The sequence below is a fragment of the Anabrus simplex genome, chromosome 14 (assembly GCF_040414725.1).
Source record: "Anabrus simplex isolate iqAnaSimp1 chromosome 14, ASM4041472v1, whole genome shotgun sequence".
Taxonomy (NCBI): Eukaryota; Metazoa; Arthropoda; class Insecta; order Orthoptera; family Tettigoniidae; genus Anabrus; species Anabrus simplex.
Genome location: NC_090278.1, coordinates 68,558,140 through 68,567,103, shown reverse-complemented (window position 1 = coordinate 68,567,103; position 8,964 = coordinate 68,558,140). Strand labels below are relative to the sequence as shown.

Sequence of the window (8,964 nt, the reverse complement as noted above, 5' to 3'; positions counted from 1 at the left end):
TCGTGTCAGCCAGAATGTGGTTGCCAGGTACAAGGCCTGTATAAGCCAGGTGGGACGACACTTCCAGCATATTTTATAAGGTAAGATTTCATATAAGATTGTATACACGCTTAAAGCAGGGTGGCCGCGCGCGACGTAAGTTCGGCTGAGGCAGCTGCCGCAGCGCAAAGTACAAACACTGTGCGCCCGGTCTGAGTTTATAAGAGACACTCTATAGTTCTTAAATTACCCTATTTTTATGACTTCACACAACTACGCGATGAAGTTCAGTTAGAAACTCACTCATTTGCAGACTAAAGTCAAGGCCATTATTGTTCTAAATTTCACTGTTGAAGATACTAACAGAGACTGTTCACTGGCGAGTTATCATGGGCACACGTCCTGATTTTTTAAATTTAAAAATGTTATGATATTTCTGGAACTGAAGTCAGGTACGTGTAAACGTAAGTTAGACAGTAATTCAAGATGACCGAGCTCGATAGCTGCAGTCGCTTAAGTGTGGCCAGTATCCAGTAATCGGGAGATAGTGGGTTCGAACCCCACTGTCGGCAGCCCTGAAGATGGTTTTCCGTGGTTTCCCATTTTCACACCAGGCAAATGCTGGGGCTGTACATTAATTAAGGCCACGGCCGCTTCCTTCCCAGTCCTAAAACTTTCCTATCCCGTCGTCGCCATAAGACATATCTGTGTCGGTGAGATGTAACGGAAATAGCAAAAAAGTAATTCAAGATTATAAATAGCATAGTTTACAATTTCAAAAATAAATTTACTGCATCCTCCCGTTTGCGAAATTCTAAACTCTCCACTCCGAAATTTCAAACGCTGTCACGTGGATAGTAGCCAGGTTTTGTATCGTAAGTATTTTAAAAATCTCTTTTGTAATTTTTCAATCTAACAGACATATGGTTGATACCTAGGGCTCCAAACGATGTTGGCGTATTCTATTTTTGGTCTTTCTGTGGTTTTGAACATACGAATGCAAGTTTGGGTGTTTCTGAAGAGTTTTATATTTCTGATAATGAATTTAGAAATATTGCATTACAATGGCAGAATGTGACTACCAGATACAATGCCTGTATAACCCAGGAAGGTATTTGTCCGATTGTGCAGCTGTTTTTGTATATCATGTTATGTAAAAAACAGAATCTAACAATTCCAAGCTGATTGAAGCATCAATTTTTCACAAAAGGATCAATTTCGTTAAAATTTAAAGGCTTAGGGATTCGTTCATTTATAATGCGGAGACTTTTCCGTTTACGATCTTATGAATTGAGTCCATTCACGTACGCTCTGAATCGATGTACTATTTTCTGTCGCACACGTTCGGACACTCCAAACATGTGCTCTACAGAACAAGCTACTGTAAGCACACGAGATTTTCGTTCTGTTCAATTGGAATCTTATACACCGGATTCATGAAGTAGCCTGCACAAAATGTTAAGCAAGGTGAAATAGGGAGAACGAGTTTGTATTGCATCAAGAGACTGCACTTAAGATCAGCTTTTTTGAAGGAACACAATGAAAATGAAATGCAATATTTTAATCTTCCATCTCAAACATATCAGTTTTCAAGCTATGGGTTTTAAATAGAATATAATTTTTCTAAATCTCGGATTTTCAAGCTCTGATACGTTAGAATGAAAACTAATTTCATTAGTAGGAAGTGGAACGAGAGTAACATAAGTGCTAGAGGTTCTGATAGGTTGTACCCCTAATGTTTATGCAAAACTCATAGCATAAATGTTGTGCATGATAGTGTGTACTTGTTACTGCGTAAAATCTCGGCTATAAATATTTGTTTTTCTCTTTTATATTATCCCTCGAAATTTCAGTATTGAACTTTGTTATATCCGGTATAGGTTTGGTATCTATTGCAAACACAGTTTGTCAAATAGTAACCGTAACCTTTCTAGACTAAGCTAAAAAGGTTTAGTTATGTTATCATAGAAAGGCAATTTATTATGAGAAATGTCCAGCTGTGGATCAACTACACAATAACTCTAGTATAGCTGAGTAAGGCGCAGTAGAGCTCAATTAATACTGAACCCTCCCAAGAGGTTAATTCCATGGAAAACAATATGAACGGCATTTAGGTCACAAGTTGAAAATAGAAAAATGACCGAGACATACAGTGGCATAGTATATTTAAATTGAATGTGCACATATCCTATATACCTAATAAATACTAATTATCCTTGATTCACAAGGAAGTTTTGTTGAATACCTAATTATTTCACAGTTTATAACGCAATATATGGAAAAGAGCTCTATATACCAAAATTACGTATACACAGTAATTTCAACAAGGCTGCCACTGAGAGACATACATTTTCAGCTTTGGTATGTTGTACTTTACATAAAACTCATGTGGGAATAATAACAATGATTAATGTTGAAATTGATACTAATATGACATACATAAGTGGCATTAAGGCTCAGTTAATGGCCCATTGCATAAATGAAGATAATGGGTTATGTCCGTTACAACGGCTACTATGAATATAAATATTTCAACATCTCAGTTATTAATTTCTAAGAAAGATCATCACGACAATAGATTTGTTAAAAGGTAGAATAACAACAAGCCTCCAGGTTCCAAAGCTTATAATAAAAAAAAATATAGTGCACATGGACCACGTTAGTGTTAGAGAGATTTTAAATTTTTAGGATACATTTGTAACGAAGTTTCACTAAATTTGTATACGTATTAAATCAGAGAGCTGTCTCGGGTCTTGGAAAATTCCAATAGCAGATGAAAGACAAGTACCTAGATAAGGGAATGCCTAGGATGGGGGAAGAAAAATTGAAGGAAGCAGGAAAAATATTCCTGAGCTGATCACTCTCCAAAGCAGATCGTATTTATCTTGCACCAAACACCTGTTGTCCATTCTTACCTGGCGTACAAATTTTGAACACAACACCAGATATAAGGTTCATAAAACAAGGCCACATGACATGTTTACTCTGGCCGACTGAGCCCGTTAGATGAAAGAAGATGACTAATAAGGACCTGAATTATTTTCCCCTCATAACGCAGACAGAACCAGCTCACTAAGGATGTAGTTAAGTGTCCAAGATCACCAGGAACTGGTGATATATGACGGGCAGGCGGCGTAAATATACAAGCCAAGATGTCGAGAATCATCATGATACAGCTGCTCGACGTTACGTCAGACAAGAGAAAGGTGGGAGAGAGACATGTGTGTAGGCAATTGTTCAACTCGAAACCCGCGCACATGGTAAATATTATTTCATGAAGGACATGGCCGATTTTCAAGGTAAGATAAAAAGATTCACTATTACATACACAAATGTCACAACATACAATTCTCCAATTGCATAATAGGAAAATCGAGTAAAAATTTCATAAAATTGTTTGGATGTTTCTATATACAGTCCGAATATCCCATAAGGGGTTGATATGCACAGGAGGGTACGGAGGATAAATATAAAGAAATGAAGGGTACTCACCTTGGAATTCCTTCCTGGCCGCACTGACGCTGGTCACTATATTTGCTACGTGTCCAAGCACCGTCGCGAACAACAATAAACCGAACAACAATTGCACTATCACGAACAAGTATTCTCCTTTACTTCTAGGCTTTGGGAGGTCCCCGATAGTGGTCAGAGCCAAAGTACACCAGTAATAACTCTGCAGGTACTGTCTCACTACATCGGCGGCCGCCTCACCGTCCGAGAACACCCAGTTCCGCGAGCCGAAGCCGTCGTTCTTGTGGATGATATGGTAGAGACAGCCATTCCAGTGGAAGATCACTAGCAGGTAGTGGATGAGGCTCGTGGATCTGAAGAGGTTTGGGTAGTTGGTGTGTCTCTCCGTGCGGTCCATGAAGGCCCAGAAGCGGTAGATCTTGACGAGTCTGAAGGACCGGAGGATGGAGTTGAACCCAATCGAGAGGTAGAGGAAGTCTAGCGGGAGGAGGCAGAGACAGTCTATGTAGAACGTGGTGGAGTTCATGTAGTGATGACGGAGTTTGGTGGCGTCTGTCTGCAGCACTCCGTCCTCCAGGTAGCCCGTCCGGAAGTGGAACACGATGTCCACAAGGTAGAGGAAGTCCGCCAGGTAGTCCAGGCAGAACCACACAACGATCGTCTCCCCTGGAAAAAAATTAGGGGATGCATTAATTTGATATCTTATGTACTTAAAATATTCTTACGAATAATTCACACTCCAATATAACAGAATTATGGATCTCCCATAGAACATAATCAGATTGGTTTCCGAAATGATGCTGGTATACGTGGGGCACTCTTCTCCCTAAAATTCATGCTTAGAGTTGGGATTTTAAGGTACTGCTAGGTTAGAATGCAAACTTACTTAGCGAGTAACAAGTCTACACCACCCTGCGCAACGGCTATGCTATGAGATTTGTATAGACATTGGGTGCACGGCGTATAGAACTCCTAGAATTTATGTTGCTGTTCCTACATTATGGAAGAACGGGTTGCACGACACTTCCTACTAACCAAATTGATTTACATTCTAACGTACTGTATCACCACCTAAAAATCCGAGGTCTTGTCATGATGCAGAGATGCAGGAATGTGCATTTGAATGTCTATGCTTGCTTCATAGATGGCAAAAAGCATTTGATTGTGTAGAAAGGAAAAACAATTCTGAGAAAAATATTGTGACGAATGGATGGATAGAAAGATCAAGGGACGGACTATACCGAAACATGAGGACGATCTCCGAAGAGATAAGGCTCAAAAGAGCAAGATTTGCTCAATATTTGATTAGAATGGACATGGAGAAGAGTATGGGAGACAATGGGTAGGACGAGAGGAAAGACGGGACCTAAGCGGGTTTTCTGGAGTGAGATGGAGATTAAGGTGGAAGGGATAGAGAACTTGAGAAATAAATATACCCTAACCGATATACCAAAGCTCAATGGCAGAGAAAGGTACAGGAGTAGGATACAGAAGCGCCAGTGGGGAAGACAAGAGAAAATTATACTGAAGATAACAGCTGAAGAACGGGAGAGAAGGGGAGAGAGAGGATGAAGAAGTTCTGAGAGGAGAAGAAAAGCCAAAACATTAAAGACCTTTCCGTGGTACTACAGAGGCCGTAACGAAAGAAGAAGTAGAAGAGAAAGAAGAGATTGTGTCAGACATGAAGCTGGTGGAGGTTCTGAGATTAACTGGTATTGATCGTAACCTGTACTGGAATCAGATTTCAGATATTAAAACCGATCAAAGATCTCCATAAACGCCTTCACTAAAAAAAAATGTGTCCCTCGGGGTTCTGTATTGTCACCCCTTTTAAGCCTAGAACTCCGCTGCTTATTATTGTAACATGAGCTCTGAAGAGGGAAATTCGTCGAGTCCATTACATAAAATTATTTTAAGGAAAGAAGAAGTAAAGCCAAGCAAGTGGCTGTGCGGCTTGGGTCACGCACTCGGAAGATAGTGGGTTCCAACCCCAATGTCGGCACAGGGTTTCCGTGGTTTCCCCATTTTGACACGAAGCAAATGCTGGGAATGTACCAGTGTCGGTGCGACGTAAAGCAGATTTTAAACAATCACTAAGTGCTTATCAATTTGAAACAGAGTTTTTGATCAATGAAAAGTGTTCCTGTTATGCAGTAAGTTCAACTATTTTGAAATATTCAAAACTACGTCATGCAGTCATATTTTGCAACGAGGTACATTGAAATTACTCTAAATCATCTGTTTCAAGACCATTGACACAGTTTATAAGTTTTTCTGAGTGTGTGTTATATCCATGCCTATTATACTAAGCACAATATTGCTTTCGCTTGCTCAAATTGTTGTACTTCCGTTCTGGTTTTAGCATCTCTGATACGAACGTATCACTGGCGTTTCTTTGTAGATGGCTGATATTTATGGGGTCATTCCAGCTGGATTTTTCTCTCTAGCATAGATTCCGTTGACTGAATAATCTGGTTGAAAATCCCTTTTGAATTTTCAGTTTGTTCTTCCACTTGAGGTATCGCCATTTCCAGTCCAGCTTGCAAAATTAATTAGCTTTAGCCTGTTATGCTCTGTATCGTTAAAATATACGAACAAGGTAGATGTTTAGAAAACAATGACATAATTTAAAAGTGCCATTGTTGACAAAATCACGTTTACCAAAGGATACTAATTTCCCTTGATGGTTGTAAATGCGAGAAACTCACTGTCGGCAGCCTTGAAGATGGTTTTCCATGGTTACTCATTTTCACACCAGGCATATGCTGGGGCTGTACGTTAATTAAGGCCACGGCGGCTTTTGCCCTACTCCTAGCCCTTTCCTATCCTATCGTTACTATAAAGAAGTATCGTTGCGACATAAAACAAATTATAAAAAAGATGGCTATACAAAATATAAAAAGGTTTCCCAAGAGGGTGTTTCACTGAACCCGTACTAACATTTCTAATTTCTTGTCAAGTGCATAACATGACAACTAAAATTATTTTACTATGCTCTTATAAACTTGTAAAGGGATAATTACTCTAAAGAGAAGAATCTGTGACATTTTTAAGGAAAATATCAGTGATTTATAAAGTTGTGGGTTCAACGAACCTCTTTCTTAGGAGTCGTAGGGTTAACTGTTATTCTGAGGCAGTCTTTAAGGAAACGTTGATAGAATATGGCGGGATCGAGTTAAATGGGTGAGATATAAACAACATCAGGTACGTGGATGACACTGTTTCCGTAGAATATGAGTTGTCATAATCTAATGTAAATACAGGGAGTTCCAAAAATACATGACAAAATTTCAGGGTTGGATTCCTCACACATAGGGAAGGAAAAAAGTGTATAAAAACATGGGTTCAGAAATGCGAACTTTCCGAGATATCAGAAGATCTAAGATGCAAAGTTAACAGTTTGGGTCTTTGGGTGAATGATCAGCTTAATGGACTTCGGTTCAGAGAGTCCTGGGTACACTCCCTGATCGAGCAGGGGCTTTAACACCGTACGATTAATTTCCCTGGCTGGATGACAAGGTGTTCCTGTTACTACACACAACACACCTCATCACAGACAATTACAAAGTGAAGAAGGCGGTACGCACCGTTGATCTCCTGGAAGGCGAAGCGGTAGATGATGACCCAGAAGTTATAGAGAAAGGCGAGCGACACAACCATGGACCAATAGTAGCAGAGACGCCCCGCGGGATCGAACACGAACGACCAGTTGGGTGCGCCGCCACGAAAACGAGGGTAGTAGCCCAGTCTTCTTTCCCGAGCGCGGTCTCCACTACCCGAACTGCCTCCCCCGTTGTGGTTTGATGTCGCGCCTCCTGGAGCACACAAGACGCAGTGTCAGTGGTCGCCTTGGCAAGACACATCAATATATTAACATACATCAGAAAAATTTAGAAAGAAACACACAGAAATATATACGAGGGAAAGTCAATAAGAATCTGCAACTATTTATGAGGTATATTTTTGGGCTTATGCCGTGTAATTAATTATAAAAACACACTCAACGCGTTCCGAAAGGAACCTTGCCTCTCTTCAACAGGAGACACAGAGAAATGAAACGACCCATAACAGGTTGCTAGGAGAAAGCAACAATAAACTTGAAATGGTGCCCTAAGATATAAACGGGACGTCATTTTAGCCCCAGATAGAGATAACGAATGGCAACAGTAAAGCATTACGCTCTAATGGTTCTGATAATAGGTAGCCATGATTCACTGAAGTTGTAGCCTGTATCGTGGTGTAAATTATCTGGGTGTTTACGTTTTTCAACCGAATCCCTGATAATTCTTGGGCGATATTGCTTTATACGGGCAAGAACATCCTCTTCTTGGAACAAAACATCATGACCAAGTGTTAAGGCATGATCAGCAACAGCTGATTTATCAGGTTGGTTGAGTCTGATACATCTGGTATGTTCTTTGATGCGAGTACATACCGTTCTTGAAGTCTGCCCAATATAAACCTTGCCACAAGTACAGGGAACTCTGTAGATACCAGGTTGTTGCAATTTAGGCAAACTATCCTTAGTTGGTCGCAGGAGTTGCCTAATCTTAATTGATGTTCCAAAAACAGTTCGTACATGGTACCTACGTAAGATTTTTGCAATACGATCCGTCGTGTTATGTATGTAAGGTAGGTAAGCAGTTCCCTTTACATCTTTTTCCTTAACAGACGTCCGATTATGTGTCGATTTAAGAACTCTTGAGATCAAAACTCTGCTGTAAACGTTGCTCTCAAAGGTGGTTCTCAAGGTGTTGATTTCCTCTCGTAGAGCTGACACTTCACAAATCCTCCTGGCCCTGGTAGTCAGAGTTTTAAGGATATCATGTTTCTGGGCAGGGTGATGGTGAGAATCTGCGTGGAGATATCTATTGGTGTGTGTAGGCTACGATAAACGCTGTGTCCTAAGGATCCATCCTCTTTCGAAATGATAATATAAGAATCTGCAATTTTGCTCTAATTGCCTTTAGGTTGGCTCTATGGCGTTGTTTGTTCACCTGCCGCTAGATTGCACCGTTGTCTACGTATGTGGTAGGTTTCAGCGTTATAAGATCAATACAGCGGCTGGTGAGCATACAACGCCAAAGAGCCAACCTAAAGATAGAGCAAAATTGAAAATACTTACTGACTTTCCCTCGTACATAGAAATATATAATTTGTATGTAATGGTGTTGTGGCTAATATTAAATCACTGTACATCTCAATCTACTGTAATCCACAGTAAATCGTAATGTAAAGGCACTGAGAATATTTAAGTTACCTGTGAATTGTGTTTTATTTAACCATTTCTAATCTTGTAGTTTAACACATTTTCACTGTACGTGTTCACAGGAGCTGCTCGTTTCTGCTGAAACCTACAGTACACATAGTTTTCTAGGAGCGGGCACCGAGTCACCATTGTATTTCTGCCGTTTTCGTGACGTTATTCATTTATTTATTTAATCGGCTCATGGCGACGAAGGGAGAGGAAAGGTCTAGGAGTGGGAAGGAAGCGGCCGATAATCACACTAACCA

At 40.2% G+C, this 8,964-nt stretch overlaps 1 protein-coding gene across 1 annotated transcript in view; it reads right to left on the bottom strand.

Moving 5' to 3' along the window:
- The window catches only part of LOC136885746 (cyclic nucleotide-gated cation channel), a 651,252-nt gene that overhangs the window by 370,730 nt on the left and 271,558 nt on the right, over nucleotides 1-8,964 (bottom strand). The window contains exons 4-5 of the mRNA XM_068230217.1: nucleotides 7,038-7,265; nucleotides 3,472-4,116 (exon numbers count right to left, since the gene is read on the bottom strand). Of these exons, the coding sequence (XP_068086318.1) occupies nucleotides 3,472-4,116; nucleotides 7,038-7,265 (873 nt within the window). The remainder of the gene's footprint in view (nucleotides 1-3,471; nucleotides 4,117-7,037; nucleotides 7,266-8,964) is intronic.